This window comes from Budorcas taxicolor, chromosome 11, assembly GCF_023091745.1.
Source record: "Budorcas taxicolor isolate Tak-1 chromosome 11, Takin1.1, whole genome shotgun sequence".
NCBI lineage: Eukaryota > Metazoa > Chordata > Mammalia > Artiodactyla > Bovidae > Budorcas > Budorcas taxicolor.
In genome coordinates, this window is record NC_068920.1 from 153,390,827 (window position 1) to 153,416,568 (window position 25,742).

A 25,742-nucleotide genomic window follows, 5' to 3' on the forward strand; every position below is an offset into this window, starting at 1 on the left:
GCAGGGCAGCAGTGTATCCAAATGACTGCTGTTACCACCCTTAGAGCTAGGCAGTCACAGTGAGAGAGGGCACCTTAGGATTCAGAAGAGCCCAAGCCTCAAGCAGCACAGTGTGACTAGTGGGAAAACACACACTATTTAGGAAGGCTGTTTGAGTTGTATGAGAATAAAGTAAAATTATATACCTCCTGTTTCTTAGATGTTGGTAAGCCTTTTATGTATACCATTTGCTTTATTTCTCAACAATCTCATGAAATAGAGTATGATCTTCATTTTGAAGGTGATGAAACTGAAGCCAAGAGAAGCTAGGTGATAATAGAGCAAGGAAGCAAGGACTTGAACCAGATGGGAGTTCAGTGTCATGGGTCTTTTTGACATACTTTGCCATCTTTTCCAGTAAGACCTGTCAATTAAGCTATCAAACTTATGCTTAATAGGCTTTTTTAGTTCTTTGCCTTCATGTAATAAGCACAGTGCTTCAGATCTTAAAATGTAATTGAATTCTGATGGTGAGTAACCATTGCCTGTAGTGAGAAAGCATGTGTGTGAAGCAAACAAAAAAAAGTTGGATCTCATAATGTACATCTCCATCCCGGTATGCAGACCTTCTGAAATGTTTTCAGATGTCAACATTTGTTTATTTTACTCTACTGAGTTATGTGAAGCTTTACTTAGAAGAATGAACTGAGAGACCAAAGATACCTGGAAGAAAAGATACTAAAAATACACAATTAACTAAAAATTGTCATAATTTGGCACTCCCAGTTAGCTGAAAATTGTGCTCATTTGACATCATCTGAAATGCCACAGTACAATCCCAATTTGTGTTAGTAGGCACAGACAAGATTGTGTGTTCTAAGATACAAAGCTAGTTTGTACCGTGAAACTTCCTGCAATTATGGGTGCATTTACTTGCCCATCTTTTGTTTATATATGTACCACTTCACAGCAGACTAGAAGCAAGGTATGACATCTCAACCAGACGATAGTGTTAAATATAGGAACAGTGTAATTCTTTGTGCTATTTCTGCAGTATTTGGAATGGATGGGATTTTTTGTTTGTTTTTTTTTCTCTTAAAGACCTAATTTTTAAATTTGCTTCTTATTTTGGTCATGTTTCTTAAAACTGATCTGTATATAGTGAATCTTGAGAAGAAATTAATGCCAAATATGTAGCCTTCTAGCTAGAACTTCTGGTGCTGGATTTTGATTCTTCAGTTGTCATGCACTGTTAACATACTTTCATTCTTTAACATTGCTCTTTGTTCTGTGGGAAATGCTACAAGAAAATAGGAATTTCCTTTCACCATTACCCCTCGGGCAGTGTGTTTCAGTCTGATTCCTGGCTTACACTCAGTCCTGGTTACTACCTCCTCTTCTTACTGGCAGTCTAAATTCTGCTCATCTATGAAGGGTGGGGGGTGGGGTGGGGGGTTAGGGGCCGTGAGGGGGAGGGGTTCCAGACCGACGAGGAAACAGCTTTCAGTCGCTGCACTGCAGGCATATTAAGTTATCCCCCAACTGTGCAGTCTGGAAATCGGGGAGCATTTCTCTGGCAGTGAATTCTAATGAGCTGCTAAAGATGCCAGAGCGTGTGCGCGCACCCGGGCGTTTTCTTCTTTCCCCTCCCCCGCCTCTTCCTTTTCCCAAGCCCCCTCTTCTCCCTATTTCTCCTCCTCCTCCTTTATCCCCTCCCTCTGTGTCTCAGTTCTGCAGTAAACGAGGCTGAGGCACATTCCTGCTTTGCAAGGCTTTCTGCTAAGGATGTTCTGTGGCTTTTGTTTGGATTGCAGCATGCAGAATTACAGGTAATACTCGGAAATTGAGCTAGATAGATCAATGCCATTGAAATGTTTTCTAAGAGGCAAAATATTACATTGGAATCAATAAAAAAAATTAAGTTATCTTGGCTAATTTTATTAGTGGTAATTAAATGGTATAAGTAGATTCCTTTTCTCCCCTGAAAAGCTCAAAAGAAAGGAAATGGGGTTAGATTGATCTGACTGGCGATTGATTTTGCTTTATGTTGGTCATGAAAGCCTGCTGTTGCTGCACCTCCTCTGTAAAGTAAGAACCGTTTATGTGGGGGTGCTGCTGAGGGTAGGTGGGAATAGTTGACCTGGGTGGGGTGGGATGGAGTGGGAGGTGGGATACCAGCCTGAGCTAGCAGGTTCTTGATTAGGGCATTGGATACAAAATGTAAAACGCTCTCTCCTTTTCTTCTGTCAGCTGTTCAGAGGAGACTCATTACAACTCTTGCTGAAGTCCTAGCCTTCCTCCCTTCTCTTCTGCCCCTGCCCCCCACCCTCACTGGCTGAAGACCTTGTACCCAGAGTTTGCCTTACTCCCCTGGTGCTATGTGTATGGTAAACCTGGTACTATGGCCGCATCTGGGACTGGCCAGACAACTGCTGCTGGTTCTCCCTATTCCAAGAAGGATTTAAAGGGGAGTTACACTGCAGGCAATGCACCAGAGCGGCAGCATCGCGAGCTTGGGGACTAAGGCTCCTCGGGCATTATTGCAGACACACAGAGCTGACCGCAATGACAGCAGCTGCTCCTTTGAACTGTTGGCAGCAGCCAAGCGGCAGCATGAAGTGAAAGATCACTCCTGAGCTCAAGATGAACTCTACCTTGGATGGTAATCAGAGCAGCCACTCTTTTTGCCTCTTGGCATTTGGCTACTTGGAAACTGTCAATTTTTGCCTTTTGGAAGTATTGATTATTGTCTTTCTAACTGTGTTGATTATTTCTGGCAACATCATTGTGATTTTTGTATTTCACTGTGCACCTTTGTTGAACCACCATACTACGAGTTACTTTATCCAGACTATGGCATATGCTGACCTCTTAGTTGGGGTAAGCTGCCTGGTCCCTTCTTTATCACTCCTCCACCACCCGCTGCCAGTAGAGGAGTCCTTGACTTGCCAGGTATTTGGTTTTGTAGTATCAGTTCTGAAGAGTGTCTCCATGGCCTCTCTGGCCTGTATCAGCATTGATAGATATATTGCTGTCACTAAACCTTTAACCTATAATACCCTGGTTACGCCCTGGAGGCTACGTCTGTGTATTTTCCTGATTTGGCTATATTCCACCCTGGTCTTCCTGCCTTCCTTCTTCCACTGGGGCAAACCTGGATATCATGGAGATGTGTTTCAGTGGTGTGCGGAGTCCTGGCACACCGACCCCTACTTCACCCTGTTCATCGTGATGATGTTGTATGCCCCAGCAGCCCTCATTGTGTGCTTCACCTATTTCAACATCTTCCGCATCTGCCAACAGCACACAAAGGAAATCAACGAAAGGCAAGCCCGCTTCAGCAGCCAGAGTGGGGAGACTGGGGAGGTGCAGGCTTGTTCTGATAAGCGTTATGCCGTGGTCCTGTTCCGAATTACTAGTGTATTTTACATCCTCTGGTTGCCATACATCATCTACTTCTTACTGGAGAGCTCTACTGGCCACAGCAACCGCTTCGCATCCTTCTTGACCACCTGGCTTGCTATTAGTAATAGTTTCTGTAACTGTGTCATTTATAGTCTTTCCAACAGTGTCTTCCAAAGAGGACTAAAGCGCCTATCAGGGGCCATGTGTACTTCTTGTGCAAGTCAGATGGTAGCTAAGGACCCTTACACAGTTCGGAGCAAAGGCCCTCTTAATGGATTTCATGTCTGAAGTGGTTCAAATATTGAGTTGCTGTGTGTTTTGTGTGTGTGTGTGTGTTTCCTTTTTATCTTTTTGTATTTCTAGTTCTCTGGGAAATATGGGACAAAATAATTTAATAATTTGATTCTAAGCAATAGCTAACAAGTGATCCATCCAAAATACCTTGTTAAGTTTGCAGAAATGATTTTTTTAAATGCTTTTGAATGAGAAAAATCAGGACCATGAGGATAAATTGCTGTTTATAATGTCATGGAAGTAACTGTATTTCTCAGACATAAAAATGAATAAAGCCATATCTAACACCTCTCCAGCTGGCATGACTGAACCTGGTTGTGAAAAGTGTCAGCATTTTTCAAAGTCTTTGTTTTCTTGTTGCTTTTCTGGGTTCTTTCTAGCTGTTTAGGCTTCATGTACAATTGATTTAACAGGGAATATTAAAATACAGTGATGAATTAACTGTATAGTAATTCAGTGATGAATTCTTCATGTATGTCAAAGTATAACTATGCTGCAGGTTTCCACACTGTCATTCAGAAAGCCGAATGTTTTGTCTTATTCTCTTGAGAAAATTCTCAATGCAGTAAATAATGTGAAAACTTAAACATTAATTTTAAATTTGTGTGTTCAATCGTGAAGCAAAAGTGCAAATTATATAATTTATATAAAAAACTAAGATATATTTTGTGCCATCCTTCACTGAGACCTAAAGAGATGTATGTACTGAAAGTGATTGTGTTCTAGTATTTTTGCCCATGCCTTTGTGTATGTGTGTGTTAAGAATATTTGAATTGAGTTAGATTTTTCTTTTATAGCCAAATGCATTTTAATAACCTGAAAAATAGTTAAATGATAGGCTGATGGCTGCCACTTTTATAATGGTGAAAATACATTAAAATGTATCTTTGGTTTCTCTGCTCTTTTTATCTAGAGACCTTTTGAAATATTAGAATATCAGGAAGAAAAGCGTCCTAAGCAACTTAAGTCAGAAAATACACTATACATTTAGCTAGTTCTTTTTTTTTTTTTAATAGAAGGCATTGATTGAGATGTTCTCTTTGTAATTAAATGGAATCATCTAATCAAGTAGCGACTAATTCTTTTTCAAAGCATTCTTTCAGCTAGTGTTAAGAAATCCATATTTAGTGTTAAGGAATGAGAGAAGAGGTTCTGATTAAATCTCCATTGCTATTCTCTTTCTGGGAAAAAAAAGAAACATCATTGGGTTACAGTTCATTTGCTCAAATAGGCTTTTTTTTTCCCCCAGCCAAAATAGCAAGATCTATAGAATTAGTAATTGAGAGTGCTGTGTATTTGTATGTATAGTGCTGTTTTGTTTCTCAAAGTGATTATGTTTAGAGCAAGAGGTTTATTTTTCTAAAAGGAAAGAAGGATTTCCCAGCAGCTCCAGGCATAAAGTATTTCCTCTGCTTTCTGCTGGTTTTAATGTTTTAGAAGTCTTCAGGGAACTTACATGATCTCTGCCTTTGGCTAGATGTTGTAATAGGAATGTGACAGTGGTGTTCAGTGAGATGGAAGATAGAGGAAAACGAAGGGAAATGGGTTAAAGTGGATTTTTGAGTCCAGGGAAGGACATGGATATTTATAAAACAGGCAGATATGGTTTGGTTTTCCATCATTATGTTAGAAAACCTCTTACCCCCATTTGAAATAAAGGATAGCATTCTTACAATGTTAGATTTTAGAGATTTGATTTTAACCTCAAAATCATTCTACTTAAGCATTTTTATTTTTAAGAGAACAAGTATTAGCATTAACATTTAAACTTCAGATTCTGAGTTTTTCCCAAAAGCTTGAAAATTTGGTTCTAAATTATTTCAAAATTTAGAACTCATATTGAAATTGCGAGTTATGTTAACAGTGGCTTTGTTAAGTTGCCATTGAAGTAGAAAACCTTTTCTGTTAGAGTCTGAAAAATAGCTGTATATAATTTCCCTTTATATAAGTGGCACAGATTTTTTTTTTTAATTTCCCTTTTTCACGTATATATTAAAGAATGTAAACTGTTCAAATTGGCACAGTTTGCTTGTCAGTTTTTAGTTCTGCCAATATGGTAATCATAAAGATTAATTTTTATGGAAAACTGATGTCAAACCTACTACTCAGTCAGTTAGCATCAGTGTTTAGTTTTGAGAGGACTGAGCCCTTTTAATTTTTTCTTGCAATAGGGTTCTGTCTTAGAGAAAACAGGTTTTTGGTAAAGATTTTGTGGAAATTTTATGGAGATGAGGAAATCTGTTTAATTTTCTGGAAATGGCTAATCACGCTGATATTTTAATGACTGGAAAGGCAACAGTTCTTTTAATAAGAGCTTTTGCTAATAGATTTTTATATTTTTGCCCTACTACCAAATTTAGATGTTGTCACAGGTTCCCCCTCCCCCAGATTAGAACCTCTATCAATGTCTCAGCCTAAAACTAAAGTAGAAATTAAGTAGATACAGTAATTTTAAAGAAAAACAAAGCACCACCACCACCACCCCACCCGCCATGAGGCTTGCTTAATATCAGGTGTCTTTCCAGTTTATCTTGTCATCCATCATTGGACCTTGTAAACGCTAAGGTTTCTTCCAGGTATCAATTCTGTTCTCATATTCATTATCTATACTGCTTTAAAATTTTTGTTTTCTTGTGGTATGTGCATGCTGGGGAGAAGAGATGTGTCTGGATACAATCATACAGTGTGGGACAGTTTCTGTGTGATACATTTGCAGTTCATATGTATTTATATATAACCTTTTCATCCTGGCCTGTTTGTTGCAACATTTAATGATGTTTTGTTTAAATACCAGTCTTAACTGGTTGAGAATGAGAAAAAGTATTAGAGTCAATCACCCTAGGCTTTGGCAAGACAGCCTATTTAACTTTATATGGTATATGACTGATATCGGAGGAAGTGTAAGCTTTTTGTGATCGTGTTGAAATTATTTCATAGGAAATTTAAAAATAAGACTATACTAATTGTATCTGTAATTACTTGTGTTTTTAATAGTGATTTCACTGAAAGTGTGTTTTTTGCTCTTAGAGTGGAAAAGCAATTACAAAAGGACAGTTATTCCACTTTAATGAAAAAATTGTCTTACAGCAGAATGGTTATTTGCATTTTTCATGGACCAGTTAGTTCTTACCCTAAATCCCATTTTGAAAAGGATTTTCTTTAAGGTTTATTGCTGGCTAAATACTTTCTTGAGCCTTTTAAATGACTTTTCCTTTTTACTTGAATAATGGTCTCAGTATTTTAAGGATTGGGAAAACTTGAATTTTTTTGTACTATTAAATGCATTTACTCTTCACCTCCTTGAACTTGAAAATGAAGCAACAGGGTTATGAGTTCCCAGGTAGTATAGTGATTTCTGGGAGTTTCCTCAGCTTTTCAGGTTTGATTAAAACATTGGCTTTTGATGATGTTGTAGGAATTTTACTGACTTTGTGTTTTTGTATTATAGAAGACTTGTGAAATAAATTATTGACAAACCAGAATTTATTGCTGTATGAGGAGATTTGGGAAAGTTTAAGGATGGGGAGAATCATGGAATTATGAAAAAATTTTTAAATTTTACGAATGACTTCATAAGTCATTTGTGTTGATTTTTGTGTACTTTTTCCATTTCAGGTTAAAGTTTTATATTAAATATACATATTATTAATATATTTTGCAGACCCAAGGAATGTTCTAGACTATAAATGAGTCATTTGGCTTTTCTTCAAAATTTAGGTAATAAGGGAATCATGATATGTAAAATGAACTCTGAACAGAGAATCTGTTACTAATTGACACATTTTGTAAGGGCTAGTGGCTTCTCTAAGCACTTAGTTTCTTCTATTTATAATAATCCTTTCATCCTTCACAGGGTTACCTTGAGGACTGAATTAGATGATGGATGTAAAAGAACTTTGTAATATGTAAAGTGCTTTGCAAATAAAAATGAATACTACTATTTATCTGCCATAGTTTTATATCTAAGGAAGTTTTACATACTGGTGTGTTACTACCCCACGTAAGATCTTTGAAAGCCCACATTTAAGTAGAGAGGCATGATAAATTCTCACCTTTCTAAAATGACAGTAGCTTTCAACATAAAATTCAACATAAAACTATTCCATTTACTCCCTTTACTTGTTTCTAAAGTCTCTAAAGCTAGGTTCAGTGTCTCTTCATACCTTTATCCCCCAAATCTAACATGGGGCCTGGCTTAGTGTGGAAGTTTTGTTAAGTTTTACAGAACTAATGAATGACCCTTTCTAATGATCACTTCTCATCATTATAGAGCATAACTTCTTGACATTATAGAGCAGTGATGGTCAAAGGGTATTCCAAAGCCCATTAGCGGTTTTTCATATGGTCAAGGCCATTCTAGACTCTAAATAGTAAACGTCTCTCTTTGTACCAAGAACTAGCGCGGGAATGTGTGTGATTTATATGCTAGGTAACTTTACTCCTGGAAATTCAGTAGTCTTGGCCAACGGACCTTTTGTTATTGTTACTTAGTTGCTAAGTTGTGTCTGACTCTCTTAGGACCCCATAGACTGTAGCCCACCACCAGACTCCTGTGTCCATGGGATTTCCCAAGCAAGAATACTGGAGTGGGTTGCCATTTCCTTCTCCAGAGGATCTTTCTGACCCAGGGATCATATCCACATCTCATGCACTGGCAGGCAGATTCTTTACCACTGAGCCACTAGGGAAGCCCCAGGGAATTTAACTGTCAGACTGCCAGTTTCTCACAGTATGTACAAGATTTTGGCTTTAGATCAACATAAGGTATGCTGTAAAAATCAGCCACAATGAAAGAAGCACAATAGAATAGGACAGCTTGGTGAAAGAAATTGTTCTGGTTCTTTGGTTTTGGTCTTTTTTTTTCTCTTAGTCTTTACCACTTTTCCATCTTTCCTTCCTTTCTTCTCTTAACACAGCTGGTCATGTATTCAGACTGAAGTGCTTATGGGACTGCTGTTGTTGTTGTCCAGTCGTTGAGTCGTGTCCAACTCTTTGTGACGCATGGACTGCAGCACAAAGGCTCCTCTGTCCTCCACTGTCTCCCAGAGTTTACCCAACTTCATGTCCATTCAGTCGGTGACGCTATTTAAGCATCCTGTCCTCTGCCACCTCATTCTCCTTTTGCCTTTAATCTTTCCCAGCATCAGGGTCTTTTCCAATGAGTTGGCTCTTTGCATCAGGTGGCCAAAAAGTATTGGAGCTTTAGCATCAGCATCAGTCCCTCCAGTTAATATTCAGGGTTGATTTCCTTTAGGATTGACTAGTTTGATCTCTTTGCAGTCCAAAGGACTCTGAAGAGTCTTCTCCAGCACCAGAGCCTCAGTTTTTTGGCACTTAGCCTTTTTTATGGTCCAGCTCTCATGTCTTTACATGATTATTGGAAAAACCATAGCTTTGACTATATGGATCTTTGTTGACAAAGTGATGTATCTGCTTTTTAATATGCTGTCTAGGTTTATCACAGCTTTTCTTCCAAGAAGCGAGCGTCTATTAATTTCATGACTGCAGTCACTGTCTGCAGTGATTTTGGAGCCCAGGTAAAGAAAATCTGTCACTGCTTCCAATTTTTCTTCTATTTGCCACGAAGTAATGGGACTGGATGTCATGATCTTAATTTTTTTAACGTTGAGTTTCAAGCCAACTTTTTCACTCTCTTCTTTCATCCTTATCAAGAGGCTCTTTAGTTCCTTTTCACTTTCTGCCATTAAAGTGGTATCATCTGCATATCTGAGGTTGTTGATATTTCTCCCAGCAATCCTGATCCCAACTTGTGATTCATCAGCCTGGCGTTTCACATGATGTACTCTGCATAGACGTTAAATAAGCAAGGTGACAGTATACAGCTTTGTCGTTCTCCTTTCCCAGTGTCAAAGGAGCCCATTGTTCCATATCTGGTTTCAACTGTTGCTTCTTGATTCCCATACAGGCTTCTCAAGAGACAGGTAAGGTGGTCTGTTACTCCTGTCTTTTTAAGAATTTTCCAGTTTGTTGTGATCCATACCGTCAAAGGCTTCCACGTAGTCAGTGAAGCAGAAGTAGATTCTGGATTCTGGAATTCCCTTGTCTTCTCCATGATCCAACAAATGTTGGCATTTTGATCTTTGATTCCTCTGCCTTTTTTAAACCCAGCTTGAACATCTGAAAGTTCTTAGTTCACATACGGCTGAAGCTTTGCTGGAGGGATTTTGACCATAACCTTGGTAGGTAACTTGCAAAATGAATGCAATTGTGTGATAGTTTGAAGCTTCTTTGATACTGCTCTTTTTTGAGATTGAAACGAAAATGACCTTTTCAAGTCCTGTGGCCACTGTTGAGTTTTCCAGTTTGTTGACATATTGAGTGCAGCACTTTCACAGCATCATCTTTTAGGATTTGAAATAGCTCAGCTGAAATTCCATCACCTCTTCTAGCTTTGTTCGGAGTAATGCTTCCTAAGGCCCACTAGACTTTGTACTCCAGCATGTCTGGCTCTAGGTGAGTGATCACACCATTGTGGTTATCTGAGTAATTAAGACCTTTTTTGTGCAGTTCTTCTGTGGCATTCTTGCCACCTCTTCTTAATCTCTTCTGCTTCTGGTAGGTACTTAGCCATTTCTGTCTTTTATTGTGCCCATCCTTGCATGACATCTTCAATTTTCTTTAAGGGATCTCTTAGTCTTTCCCATTCTACTGTTTTTCTCTATTTGCATTGTTCATTTAAGAAGGCCTTCTTATCTCTTCTTGCTGTTCTCTGGAATTCTACATTCAGTTGGATAAATCTTTCTGTTTCTTTCTTGCCTTTCACTTCTCTTCCTTCCTCAGCTATTTTGTAAAGCCTCCTCAGACAATCACTTTGCCTTCTTGTATTTCTTTTTCTTTGGAATAATTTTGGTCACTGCCTCCTGTATAGTGTTAGGAACCTCTGTCTGTAATTCTTCAGGCACTCTGTCTACCAGATCTCACCCCTTGAGTCTATTTATCACCTCCACTGTATAATCATAAGGGATTTGATTTAGGTCATAACTGAATGGCCCAGTGGTTTTCCCTTCTTTCTTCACTTTAAGCCTGAATTTTGCAGTAAGGAGCTCAGTCAGCTCCCGGTCTTGTTTTTGCTGACTGTATAGAGCTTGATCATCTACAAAGAACATAATCAATCTGATTTCAGTATTGACTATCTAGTGATATCCATGTGTTAAGTTGTCTCTTGGGTTGTTGGAAAAAGGTGGTGTTTTGACAAAACTGTTAGCCTTTGCCCGGCTCCATTTTGTAATCTAAGGCCAAACTTGTTTGTTATTACCGGCTATCTCTTGACTTCCTACATTTGCATTCCAATTCCCTATAATGAAAAGGACATCTTATTTTGCTGTTAGTTGTAGAAGGTGTTGTAAGTCTTCATAGACCCAGTCAGCGTCAGCTTCTTCATCATCAGTGGTTGGGGCATTGACTTGGATTACTGTGATATTGAATGGTTTGCGTTGGAAATGAACTAAGATCATTGTATCGTTTTTGAGATTGCACCCAAGTACTGTGTTTCGGAATCTATTGTTGACTATGAGGGCTACTCCATTTCTTCTAAGGGATTCTTGCCTACAGGAGTAGATATAATGGTCATGTGAATTAAATTTACCCATTCTGGGTCCACTTAGTTTACTGATTCCTAAGATGTCAGTGTTCAGTCTTGCCATCTCCTGCTTGACCACATCCAGCTTGCCTTGATTCATGGACCTTACATTCCAGGTTCCTATGCAGTATTGTTCTTAACAGCATCAGGCTTTACTTTCACCACCAGATACATCCACAACTGAGCACGTTTTCTACTTTGGCCCAGACACTTCATTTCTTTCTGGAACTATTAGTAGTTGCCCTCTGGTCTTCCCCAGTAGCATATTGGACATCTTCCGACCTGGGAAGTTAATCTTCAGGTATCATATCTTTTTGCCTTTTTATGCTGTTCCTGGGGTTCAAGAATACTAGAGTGGGTTCCCATTTCCTCCTCCAGTAGACCACGTTTTGTCAGAACTCTTCACCATGACCCATCCATTTTGGGTGACACTGCATGGCATGGCATTTTCATTAAGTTACATAAGACCATTCACCATGACAAGACTGTGATCCATGAAGGGGATGATAACTGCTGTAGGATTTGAAAAATTGTATTATGCCATAACTGGCTTTTAGGGAAAGTTTAAGAAGCAATCAAGAAGCACCTACATAGCTAGCTCTATTAGATGCCAGTATTGCTAGCTGGCCTCAGAGATTTAAAGAAGGATCACATGATTACTTTCTTATGGAACTTCATAGTTTTTACATGTTTCACATGGAAAAATTCTGTGATCCGTTTTTCAAGAGGCTTCACAGAGTGACTATCTGGGTAAATTTACCAAGCCTACTTGTGGGACAGTTGGCACACCATGGATCTGTTTCTTGGGGTGGGTGCGTGCACACATCTGTGGTCACTCATGTCCAAATCTTTGCAACTCCATGGGCTGTAGCCCACCAGGGTCCGTGGGATTTGCCAGTGTTTAAAATCATGTTACTTCATTAGTTTAAAATAAGAAATCAGTGCTGGCGATAGGGAGCAATCTTTCTCTCTTGATTGGTCTTCATGGGAAGCCAGACCATATTCAGAATGTTGGTTGGCGAGAATGAAATCTCAGAATATGGTTCTGTAACATGAACATTTCCTGATGTAAGACTAAGCCTGATATTCCGCCTCTGTGATCCGAAAACCTGGTCATTGGGATCCTGATGTGAAATCGTTTGTACTTCTAGCACTGACCTTCTAATTGACATATTCTTTAGTTAAATTAACTTCTTTTGTTACTTAGCTTTTAGTATATTTCCTTGCAAATTTAAACAGTCTTACCTCCTAACTCATTCTTTTGAGGTGGTGGTATATATCACTTTTTCCATAAAACTTTGTTTTCTGATTTAATATTCAAAGAGTGGCCTCATTACTTTGTTAGCTTGGGGAAACAACTCATCTTGGTTTTCATAGAGCAAATACATACTATCTAGTTGGAAAAGCAAGATACATGAAAATACCTATAAAAATTAACAGTAGCAGACAGTTAATTAGAAACATTGAATTTTTGAAAGTCATATTATCCCCAAAGGAGACAGGGAAGATCATTTGAGCTGAAAAAGACATTATAGATCATTTGGTCTGATTCTCTCTTTACCAGTAGGGAAACAGTCCAGTGGCCACATATCCATTTGCGACAATACTCAGACTGCATACTTCCTGATCCGTTGTCCTTTCCTATTATATCTTGTTTTTGCAGAGGAGTTGGAGTTTGGCTTTATTCAGCCAAGTCCTGAAAAAGACTTAAATAGGCTGATATATGGTGTGTATGTGCTCAGGTGTGTAATTTTAGGTGTATAAAGCATTATGGGCAATAATATAATTGTTAACAGAGTCTTATTATCCTTCAGAAGAATTTTATAAACTTTGTCTTATTTAATCCTTCCAACAGTCTGTGAGCTAGTGACTCATATTATTAACCCCATTACAAAGATGAGAAATGTGAGATTTGGAGTTGCCAGAGTCAAGCAGTTAATAATAGAAGATATGGGATTCAAACCCAAGTCTTTCTGACTTCAGAACCTACATTGTTACCTCATGTAACTGTCACAGAAACCTATTGGGTAGGGGTTTTTTATTTTTGTTTTTATGTGTGTTTGTGTGTATAAAACAGGTGAGGAAACTTAGGTTTAGAGAGATTAAGAAAGTTTTATCAATATATCAACTAACTTCTATACTTGGAAAACATGTGACAGACTTCTACTAAATATTAGCAGATTTAGTGTGCATGTTTATTTCTGTTAACTCCACAATCAGTTCAGTTCAGTTTCTCAGTCATGTACGACTCTTTGCAACCCCGTGGACTGCAGCGTGCCAGGCTTCCATGTCCATCACCAACTCCCACAGCTTGCTCAAACTCATGTCCATCCAGTCAGTGATTCCATCCAACCATCTCATCCTCTGTCGTCCTCTTCCCCTCCTGCCTTCAGTCTTTCCCAGCATCAGGGTCTTTTCCGAGGAGTCAGTTCTTCGCATCAGGTGGCCAAAGTTTTGGAGCTTCAGCTTCAGCATTAGTCTTTCCAATGAATATTCAGGACTGATTTCCTTTAGGACTGACTGGTTTGATCCACTACAAAAACAGCAGAAGTATAATACATATGGACAAAGAGAAGAGGGGCAGAGGTATTGGCAGATGAATGAACCCCCCCAAAATTTGAAGTTATAGATTCCCAGCGGACAAGTGGTAACTGGCTGCAGAATTGACAAAGCCGAATTCTAAAGTCATGGAGGAGGGACAAAAAGAGTCAAACTAATCTGCCCATAAAACCTAATAAATAGGTGGAAATTAGATTTTTGATATGCCCCTACAGGCAGAGAGTAGCATGAAGCTGAAAATCAACCAGTTGTTAGAAAGTTTATTGAAAGCACACTTAGGTACTGTCACCCACTACCTTGATCTCCATCCCAAGCTGGCCCTAGTAGACAACTGATTTTTCACCATCCCAGCAGAAGACGGGAAAGTTACTCTTCAGAGATTGAACCACAGATGTTCTAGACACCAGGCTTAGCTGAGAATGTGCCTAAAACACCTTGTTGAAAACCTGAGTATCAAGAAAATGTCTGCTTGTTAAATAATCAGTATCCTCTTCCTGGGCTTCCCTGGTGGCTCAGTGGTAAGAATACACCTGCCAATGCAGGAGACATGGGTTCAATCCCTGGCTTGGGAAGATCCCCTGGAGAAGGAAATGGCTACCCACTCCAGTATTCTTGGCTGGGAAATCCATGGACAGAGGAGTCTGGCGGGCTAGAGTTCATGGGACTCAGAGAAGAGTCATACACAGCTGAGCAACTGAACAACAAAAACATCCTCTTCCCATTACACTTGTAGAATGCTCTTAGTCAACCTTAAACTTTCTAAAGAAGGAGATAAGAGGAGTCCAGCCTACGGGCCAGTATTTGAGGGCTCTCAGTTCATACGGACTGGGCAGGCCCATCACTTTAAGTTGATGCCCATCAGTCAGTGAATCCCTCTCATGCATCTAAGGCTTCCAGTTGATTTTTATTCCTTATATTTTAATATCAGTAGTCTACCAGAGAAAGTCTTATGAATAGATTTGAGAATATGTATCATAAATGTGCCAAACCCAAAACAAATCAGAGGAAGCAGAAGTAATGCAAGTCACAGAAGAAAACTCCCCCCACCAAAATCAAATATTTATAACTAAATATTTTCAGAGATGATTTTGCTTCCATTAAAGAAAAGTGAAAGTGAAGTCGCTCAGTCGTGTCCGACTCTTTGCCACCCCATGGACTGTAGCCTACCAGGCTCTTCCGTCCATGGGATTTTCCAGGCAAGAATACTGGTGTGGGTTGCCATTTCCTTCTCCAGATCTTCCCAACCCAGGGCTTGAACCCAGGTCTCAAGCATTGTAGGCAGACGCTTTACCACCTGAGCCACCAGGGAAGTCCAAGCATTGAAGAAAATAGGATGCCATTAAAAAAAATAAAGCTCTTGAGATTAAAAGTATAATCAGACATTTTTTAAAATTAGAAAAGTTGGAAGATAAAATTGAGATAGACCAAATAGTGAAATAAAAAATAGTAAAGTAGATGAAAGCAAGACAATTAGAGACGTGATCAGGGGGGTCCAATATCTGACTAAGAAGACTTTCAGAAACAGACGAAGAATGGAGACATTCTCAGATATCACAAAAGAAATTTATCAACTGAAGGATATGAGTTTACATAATGAAAAGGAAATAGTCACTCATGGATGTGGGAGTTGGACCAGAAAGAAGGCTGAGCACCAAAGAATTGATGCTTTTCAAACCGTGGTGCTAGAAAACACTCTTGAAAGTCCCTTGGACAGCAAGATCAAACCAGTCAATCCAAAAGGAAGTCAGCCCCTGAATACTCTTTGAAAGCCCTGATGCTGAAGCTCTTAATACTTTGGCCACCTGATGCAAACAACCAGCTCATTAGAAAAGACCCTGATGCTGGGAACGATTGAAGGCAAAAGGAGAAGAGGGCAACAGAGGATGAGACAGTTAGATAGCATTACTGATTCAATGGATGTGAACTTGGGCAAACTCTGGGTGTTGGTGAGGTACAGGGAGGCCTGTTGTGCTGCCATGCGTGGGGTTGAAAAGAGTCCGACATGACTTAGCAACTGAACAACAATGGCAATGAAAAGGGCCAACCAACTTAACGTAATAAAAAAGACTTTGTAATGGCAAGTCATAAAATTTCAGAAAACTGAGGATAAAGAAAACCCTAAAGGTATCTTGGTCTTGAGTAGGGGTGGGGCTGTAGAAACATCCTGAGTAGATCTGAATAGCATTGGACTTCCTACTACATTGAAGCAAGAAAATAATTGGGAATAAGTTCAAAATTTTAAGAAGCGGTTTTTAACCTAGAATTTTATGCCCAGTCAAACTTTCATTCAAGTGTGAGGGTAAAACCCATTTTGAGATATTTGGGGTCTCAGAATATTTACCTGCCTTACAAATACAGATACATAGAACACCGAAGGAAAGAAAAAAATCTCATAATTAGTCACTTTAGAAAAGGTAGAAAATTAAAGAAGGAAATTTGATCATGATATATATCTGTGATTCTGTTATGAATAATATTGATTTAGCCAAAAATTGTAGCAAAGTTATGTTGACTGTCATGAGGGTAGGGAAGTATGTGGGAGGGTAGGTTGGGTTGGAACTGTAACAGAGCCACAGTATCACCTCCCATACTAGAAACTCTGTTTTTCAAAAAAGCCGAAAAGTTACAATTACACTTTTTCTTCAGAAATAAAAAACAGCTAAAAGTATGTGAAGTATGAGAGGTCTGTTCTTTTTCTTTGTAGGCTTTGTGCTGTTTGACCTTTACAACTGTGTGTGTGTATTATTTTTTTATGAAAAGCGTAGACCACATTTAGGGAGCAGTAGGTAAATTTTAACAGAATGAAATCAGGAAGTGTAGGTTTAGAACATATCACTAAAGTGGAAAATGAGGGTGTGATAGCACTGTATTACCTATGGTCCTGCACTGAGTAGTTCCTAGTTGTCATCTGATTTCTTCCTCCTAGAAGACAGGCAAGAGGGATGTTATCACAGATGTTTTCACCTCTTTGATGATTGTGAAAATTGAGTTTTGAGGCTCTAAGACCTTTTTGGTTTCTAATCTGTTACTGTGCCTCAAACATAAGTATATTTGAATCTTTCTAATTTTTTTTTCTACCAAGAGAAGATAGCAGATATTAGAAAGCCTCTACTTTGACATCATGGGAAGGAATATATGGGGAAAAATGTTTGTGTATATGCAATGAGTATATGTGTACTGGTATACAAGTATCTGTAATGTAAGACCTGGCTTTATGAGATTACAAGAGGAATGCAAATAACTCTGTGGTGTTCATAGGTAAGAAAATGCTTGTTAGATAGATTTTCTCGGAAGGCAGCATATGGGATGGATTGAGCTCTGGATAGAGTAAGATTTGTATAGTCGTCTCTCTCCATACCCCTTGAAAGAGATTGGCATAAAAAAATTTAGCTGGACAGGATTAAAGGAACCCAAAGAATAAATAGACAAAAGTGATCCAGAATTATCAAACAATATATGACATGAGAAAGCCTTTAGGGAAGTAAAAAGCACATAATGTTAAATTATCATGAGTGTAGTCACTTGATAAAAGTTTTATTGGCTTGTTAGAAAAAAATCATATTGGCTTTGATCAAAATACGAAAGAGTCTTTTCAAAGTAAAACTTTAATTTTTGTCTCTTAGCTTTCAGTAAATATTTGTTGAATTAGTAAGACATTACTTTGGGGAGAAAGCAAAAGTTACAACATTAAATAGCATGATATATTTCTGAAAATTCTTCCGGTAAGACTGGGGAAACCCCTGCTGCCAAAGCAGTTTATTTATAGCTAGACCAAAAAAAAAAAAAAATCCATTTGTGTATCTCTGTCTCCATTGGTCCCTGAGGAGCAGAATTTTACTTAAAAAAGGCATTTTCATTTTAAAATATTCTCCCTTGTGACATGATATTTGTAGGAATTAAAAACATTCCTACTTAGATTATGTTAATGTCATGTATAGTTAGTGGTCATTATATTAAGGATATATGTGTAGCCTTAGCCTACAGAGCACTGGAAATAAGACAGAATTTAAATCCTAGTTCTCAGTGTGTTAGGTAGTATAATCCGTCAGAACTTCAGAAGGATACTTACCTTTAAGTGAAGAAGACTCTAATATAGGAGTCAGTTCAAGATCAGATGCATGTTGCATTGATGTAAAACTCTTCACGTTGTTACTGCATTTATTTTATAAATAAAGTGTTTGGATCACTTTTTCTGAGATGAAGAAGGAAGTGAAAAGAGCATGGATTTTGGAATCTCTGGCTCTTGGTTCTCTACTCTGTAAAATGGGGTTTTTATCCCCTTGTTAGAATTATTGTGAAAAAATGATGCTTTCACATCTTAAGGATATAGAATTGTGCACGATGGCATCATAGAAACTCAATGAAAGATTGCCGCTGTTATTTTCTTGTTTCAGAGTCAGTCTCCCAGTAACTTACAAGGGCCTGCTGGAAATGAGCTTATACCCTCAGAGGAAAGACCCTGGGTGAATGTGGAGGGGCTTGGTGAGCCTCTTTCTCATGGGGATCATAACCCTCTCAAGTCCTGCCTTGATGGTTTACTCCCTTATATTATTGCCATTTTATGTATTTTGTTCTGCTTTTATAATATGTTCCACAGGAGAATTAGTCCTAAAGTTTTCCAACATTAAGATACATATATTTAGATGTACTTTATCAAGGAACAAGTCACTGGGGATTACAGTAAGAGCTTTAATAGTTTAGAGATTAAAAGAAAGTTGGGACTGAAGTGGTAAAGAGGTATCATTTTAACTGAACTTTAAAAATGAGTTTTATTAGGAAAAAATAAAACTGACAAAGTATTTAAGCTCCAAAGGCCTAAATGTTGTTGTTCAGTAACTAAGTCGTGTCCAACTCTTTGTGACCCCATGAACCACTTCCCTGTCCTTCACTGTCTCAGTGAAGTGAAGTCGCTCAGCCGTGTCCAACTCTTTGCGACCCCATAAACTGTAGCATACCAGGCTCCTCTGTCCATGGGATTTTCCAGGCAACAGTACTGGAGTGGATTGCCATTTCCTTCTCCAGGGGATCTTCCCAACCCAGGGCTCGAACCCAGGTCTCCCTCATTGTAGACAGACGCTTTACCGTCTGAGCCACCAGGGAAGTCCTTCACTGTCTCAGAGTTTGCCCAAACTCATGTCCTTTGAGTCAGTGATGCCATCCAACTATCTCATCCTCTGTCATCCCGTTCTCTTCCTGCCTTCAATCTTTCCCAACATCAGGGTCTTTTCCAGTGAGTCAGCTCTTCACATCAGGTGGCCAAAGTAATGGGAATTTCAACGCCAACTCTTTTTCCAATGAATATTCAGGGTTGATTTCCTTTAGGATTGAGTGGTTTGATCTCCTTGCTGTCCAAGGAACTCTCAAGAGTCTTCTCCAGCACCACAGTTTGAAAGCATCAATTCTTCGGCGCTCAGCCTTCTTTATGGTCCAACTGTCACATCCATACGTGACTGGAGAAGCTGTGGAAAAACCATAGCTTTGAATATTTGAACATTTGTCAGCAAAATGATGTCTCTGCTTTTCAGTACACTGTCTAGGTTTGTCATTCTTCTTCCAAGGAGCATTTATATACTTAACAGAGACCGTGTCAGTTCAGTTCAGTTGCTCAGTCTTGTCCGACTCTTTGCCACCCCATGAATCACAGCACACCAGGCCTCCCTGTCCATCACCAACTCCCGGAGTTCACTCAAACTCACGTCCATCGAGTCAGTGATGCCATCCAGCCATCTCATCCTCTGTCGTCCCCTTCTCCTCCTACCCCCAATCCCTCCCAGCACCAGGGGCTTTTCCAATGAGTCAACTCTTCGCATCAGGTGGCCAAAGTATTGGAGTTTCAGCTTCAGCATCAGTCCTTCCAATGAACACCCAGACTGATCTCCTTTAGGATGGACTGGTTGCAGTCCAAGGGACTCTCAAGAGTCTTCTCCAACACCACAGTTCAAAAGCATCAATTCTTTGGCCCTCAGCTTTCTTCACAGTCCAACTCTCACATCCATACATGATTACTGGAAAAACCATAACCTTGACTAGACGGACTTTTGTTGGCAAAGTAATGTCTCTGCTTTTCAACATGCTATCTAGGTTGGTCATAACTTTTCTTCCAAGTAATAAGCATCTTTTAATTTCATGGCTGCAGTCACCATCTACAGTGATTTTGGAGCCCCCAAAAATAAAGTCTGACACTGTTTCCCCATCTGTTTGCCATGAAGTGATGGGACTGGATGCCATGATCTTCGTTTTCTGAATGTTGAGCTTTAAGCCAACTTTTTCACTCTCCACTTTCACTTTCATCAAGAGGCTTTTTAGTTCCTCTTCACTTTCTGCCATAAGGGTGGTGTCATCTGCATATCTGAGGTATAATATGTAGTAATTAAAAGTATGTGCTTGAGAGGCAGGCAGACCTGGGTTTGAATCCTATCCCTGACACTTACTAACTGTGAGACCTTGGACAAGATTCATAATCCCTCCTAGTTTCTGTTGTGAATAGTACTTACTGTCTCATACAAATATTGTAAAGATTACTGAGCCAATGCATGTAAAGCTCAGCATAGTGCTTCAGTAAATGTTAGTATATGTTCAGTATATGTTAGCAGCTGCTGTTAGCTTCCTTGTGAATAGGGCAGTGTAGTTTCAATTTGAGATATAATGGAATAAGGTCAGAAAGATAAATTTGGGGCTACCTGATCTGGAATTAAAGGCTAAGGGATGTGATTTTCTTTAGGAATTGGAGATGGACTTACGGTCTTTGAGTAGGTGAATAACATCAATATAGAACCCTAAAGTGACAGAGCTACAGGATCCCTTAGAGTTCATAATCTAGACCCTTCCTTCTCACATGGGGAGAGGGAGACCCAGAGCAGTGATACGGTTAAGTTAGTTGCAGAACTGGGACTAAAGTCCAGGTCTCAGACTTCCCTGGCTCAAACATGACAAAAAATAAGTCCAAAGGATTGTTCAGCATTGGTCAAGTGCTTAGAAATTGGGCATTTTCAGCAGCTTTGGAAAAGTGTTCACATTTTGATGTGGATTAAATAAAATAAAAAGTCTTTTCATTGGTACTTTCGACCAAACAAATTAAGATTTGAAAAATCTTAATTAGTTAACAAGTTTTCTTTATCAGTAGCAGTCACTTCAGAAATGTTTGTTAGGAGAAGTAAAAATATATGAAACATGATTTTAGAAAGCTTTGATTTGTATTATTTGTACTGCTAGTGAGATTGGAGGGTGAAGTTTTTGCTTAAGTAAAATTGAATATCATTGCTTATTGTTTTAAAGTTGCTGTTTCCCAGGAATTTTAAATAGAAAAACAAAAAATTTAATTCCAGGAGGGCTCTTACTGCCTATGTAATAAGCCATTACTACATAGATACTAATAGAGCTTGATTGACTATATTTCTCTATGCTGTTTTTAGGTTAGTAGACAAAGATCTAACTGATTATACCTTTATACAATAATAATATAATAAGATAGCTTTTAAATCTTTAATTACTTCTTGTTAGTTGTTTCTTAGGTAGTCTAATGGTTCAGATGCTAAAGAGTCTGCCTGCAATGTGGGAGACCTGGGTTTGATCCCTGGGTTGGGAAGATCCCCTGGAGGAGGGGATGGCAACCCACTCCAGTATGCTGGCCTGGAGGATCCCCATGGACCGAGGAGCCTGGCAGGCTATAGTCCATGGGGTCACAAAGACTTGGACACAGCTGAGCAACTAAGCAGGATTTTTTCTGAAGATTAACTCTTTACTTTGGAAAATTAAAATCTTAAACATGAATTTTCTTCTATATTGAGAGTGATTTTGAGAAGATTTTATTTTTAGCATGTAACACTTTATAAAATCTTTAGATGAATGATATCAGTCAAATAATACAATCTGTTTTAAGAAGTATTAAAAGGGCATTTGATATGCACTTTTACTTAGTAATAATAATACAGTTGAAATATTTGGTATTCATCGCAATTATCAGAAACATATTTGAAAAGTGACTTTATATAAAATAATTTTGTCTTCTAATTTAGCTGACTCATAAATTACCTCCTTGACACCTTTTACTCAAAGTGACACTGTCTTCACTTTTGTCAGATGAAAGTTCTTGAGCATTTTCTGCTTCTTGGGCCTCTCCATGATGGGGTAATGTGAAGGAGAATCAACAATAGCAAAGCAGGGAAAGACTGACGGTGCAGTTAGCAGTTGTGCCTTATCTATACATGATTTGGGACAGTTTTGCCAAGCACTGAATAATTTTCCTGTGGGAAACTTGAGCCCTAAAAGGAAATGAACACAGCTAAAAGGCTGAATCTCACATGGGACTTAGATTTATTTTTAGAATGCCACTATGATGCCATATTTGGATTGAAACAATGTGATAACCGTACCTTATTTTATTAAAAAGTCATGTTTTGAAGCCATTTAATTTTCTATTACACTGTGTATATAGATCCAACATAATGAGTATGTAACTGTTTGGCTGGTAACCATGCTAAAGTGTTTTAAAGTTAGAGGCACCTAGTTGGCAAACATTTCTGGAGGCTGTTTTTAGAGTCTGCTTTCTGCAATAAAAGATTGTTTGGCACGTTCATTGATTATAGAATATAGTTGTCTTCTTGTTGTGTTATATTTGGGGCAAGTTGTTTTCTTACTGGAAGGGAAACAAGAGGAAAGAAGAGTTGGTAGCACTAGGTGTGGGTAGGGTTAGTTGATTGTCTTGAAGTAAATGAAGTCTTTACTAAATGAGTCAATAGAGAAACCCAAATGGATTTTTGCCTCTGAGAAATGATGTTTTTAAAAGATAATCAGCAAAGCTGTTTTATCCTGAGTTCTAGAGTGTTCTGCTTAGCCTGGTTCATAGGTTTGAAAAAGTTATTGCACCATTTATACTTTGGGTCAGCTTTTCTGCTACTTGATTTATCTTCTTTATAATTTTATTTGGTTAAAGCAAATTATGTCAATAATATATATTGGATTTCTGAATTGGATGCTATCTAAAATTGCAGATTCCCTCACAGTTCACTAAGTTTCAAATATGGGAAAATTTGCCAAATACATATTTTGCTTTTGGCTTCTCTCCCAAGGTTGGAAATACGCCAGCATCATAAATCTCAAGTCTGATGGGAAAAAGCTGTTACTGATGGACAAGGCCTAATGCTACCTGCTTCCCATGCAGTATTTAATTTCCTTCTCATAAACTTTGTAAGACAGTGAGCATTGCATAAGTTTTACAGATAGGGATAATTAAGGCTCACACTAGTTAAAATGACTTGTCCGAGGTCATACAGTTAGCAAGTAGGAGAGGCAGTTTTTAGAGGTAGAACTGCTTGACCCAGAGTCAGTATTCTGTGACATTGTGTTTTGTTACCTGGTGTGACCTCAGTATAGCGCCTAAAATCTGTCTTTGGTATTTGTCAGAGGTCCAACTCCAGTCTTCACATAGTTGTGGCCAGATTATGAAATGCCTTCAGTTACTTCCATGTTTGTGGAAATCTGGTTACACTTTGTTATGTGTATGATGTGTTTGGAGTGGAAATTTTGAAACATTAATTACTGAATGTGTTTAGGCTCTCAATCATGTCCAACTCTTTGCAAGCCCATGGACTATAGCCCAACAGGCTCCTCTGTCCGTGAAATTTTTCAGGCAGTGGGTTGCCTTTTCATTCTCGAGGGGATCTTCCTGACCCAAAGATCAAACCCGCGTCTCCTGCATTGATAGGTGGATTCTTTACCACTGAGCCACCCGGGAAGCCCCAATTACTGAATACCTATTTCAGTTATTTAAATATGTTAAAGATTAATTTCTTACCTTCCTTTGGTTGAGCTTTTAAAGTCTTTTATTAAATGTTATATTTTACTAGAATTACGAGTTTTGTATTTGAGAGTAAATCACCAGGATAAATATACAAACTAGTGTCTACCCACAAATCTGGTTTACACTGAAATTCCTGCTTACTGCTCTGGTGTGGAATAACAGCATTGCAAGTTGAAAGAGAACTAATTTGCAGATAAATGATGCTAGTTATATAGGGACAAGTAAAATTATGTTTGCACAGATACACATTTTTATGTTCTTAAAATCTGAATTTAAGATAAAAATGTACACTGTCAGTGTTAAGTGAGCCCATCAAACAGATATTTATTTCTAGAATTCTTACCGATTAAACTATAAATGGAATTGAGGGGCTTTAATACATTTTATGGATTTCCCAGTTGGCACAGTGATAAAGGAATCTACCTACCAATGCAAGAGACGCAGGAGACATGGGTTCAATTCCAGGGTCAGAAAGATCCCCTGGAGTAGGAAATGCAACCCGCTCCAATATTCTTTCCTGGAAAACTCCATGGACAGGGGAGCCCGATGGGCTACAGTTCATGGGGACACAACTAAACATGCTTGCACACACAGTTTGTTTCTTACAAATACCCTATACGGCGTATTACTGAGGCATTGAGGTGTACCTTATTAGAATATTTACAATTCAGAGAAGTAAGAAAATGTAAATAAGAAAGAGATTTGGGAAATAAAACATTAAGAAAATGATTTTACCTCAAGAAGGTTTTTGGTCCTTATTTATTCATTTTTAAGCATAGTACTTCTTAAATTTCCTTTTCCTTCAAGTTTTTGTTCTAGGGATTTAAAAAACTAAGTCTTTAAAATCACTTCTGACAATCTGTAGCTGACTTTTAAAGAGCAAAATGTAGCCAAAAAAATTATTTTATTTCTGTGAAATATATTGTGAAGATAAGATATAGCATGGTGGATGTGAGTGGACTTGTTTTGTTTTCTTAAGTATTACATGATGGCTTTTAACAAAGCATTTATTGCATTCCAAATAATCTTAAGAAGATCTAACTTTTTCTTTAAGCAACAAGTTACTTTGGAAATAATAATCTTCTCTATGCTGGTTATTTCTCATGGCAGCCTTCCACTGCATTTTCTTTGTTTGGGTACTTTCTTTTTCTTCCTGCCATTCTTAGCTTTCTATTTTTCAACTTGAGTTTACAAAGGGTGTGTATTCAAAGAGTTTCCGTCAGTTCCCAGTACCTTGTTAATCCTGAGAAGTTACTCAGTGAGCCAATTCTCACAGTAACGTATAAAAATAGTCATCCAGAAAAATTACAGAACCTGGTACTGTGATTTGAACTAATGGATGACTTTCAAAACCAAGATGGGACCAAAAAACAGCACAAATGTTATTTCCTTAGATTTTTGTCTGCACGAATTATTTTAGACAAGCCTTACACTTTAAGTAACAAAGCCTCACTGGTGCTTTCTCATATACACTAAAAAGAGCTTAGGAATTGGGGACAAGAAAGAAATCACCTAAAAATTAATTACATGAACAGAGACTCTTTTTTTATTACTATTGAGCTTGTACCTACAGCATTCATTTCAACAGTTGTATTCCACAGATTCAGTCCAGCATTTTATTGAGTGCCTAAGTAAATGCAAATCTTAATATGGTACATTTGTTTCAGTTAGTGAACCAACATTGACACATTACTGTTAAGCAAAGTCCATGCTTTAGCTTTCCATCGTTTATTCTTAATGTCCGTTTTCTCTTGCAGATCCCATCTAGGGTACTGCATTTTGTTCAGTCTTCCTCTCTTGTTAGGCTTCTCTTGTCTGTAGCAGTTTCTTAGACTTTCCTTGTTTTTGATGACTTTCGCGGCTATAAGGAATGCTGGTCAGGTCTTTTATAGGATATCCCTCATTTGGAATTTGCCTGGTGTTTTTCTCCTAAGTTTATGAGTTTGGGGGAAGAAGAATACGTAGCCAACTCCCGTTTTCATTACCTCATATTGAGGGTGCATGCTGTGCCATCGGCGTGACTTGTCACTGTTGGTGTGCACCGTGAGCGTCTGACTGAGGGCATGTCGGTCAGATTTCTTCAGTGTTGTTACTTTTCTCGCCCAT

At 38.4% G+C, this 25,742-nt stretch overlaps 2 protein-coding genes across 4 annotated transcripts in view; both read left to right on the forward strand.

The window, feature by feature from the left end:
- Positions 1-25,742, forward strand: part of RABGAP1 (RAB GTPase activating protein 1) — a 153,264-nt gene that overhangs the window by 77,059 nt on the left and 50,463 nt on the right. The gene's annotated exons all lie outside the window — the stretch shown is intronic.
- Positions 2,623-3,672, forward strand: GPR21 (G protein-coupled receptor 21). The gene has a single exon (XM_052647906.1). It carries the CDS (start codon positions 2,623-2,625, stop codon positions 3,670-3,672), a length of 1,050 nt encoding a protein of 349 aa, XP_052503866.1.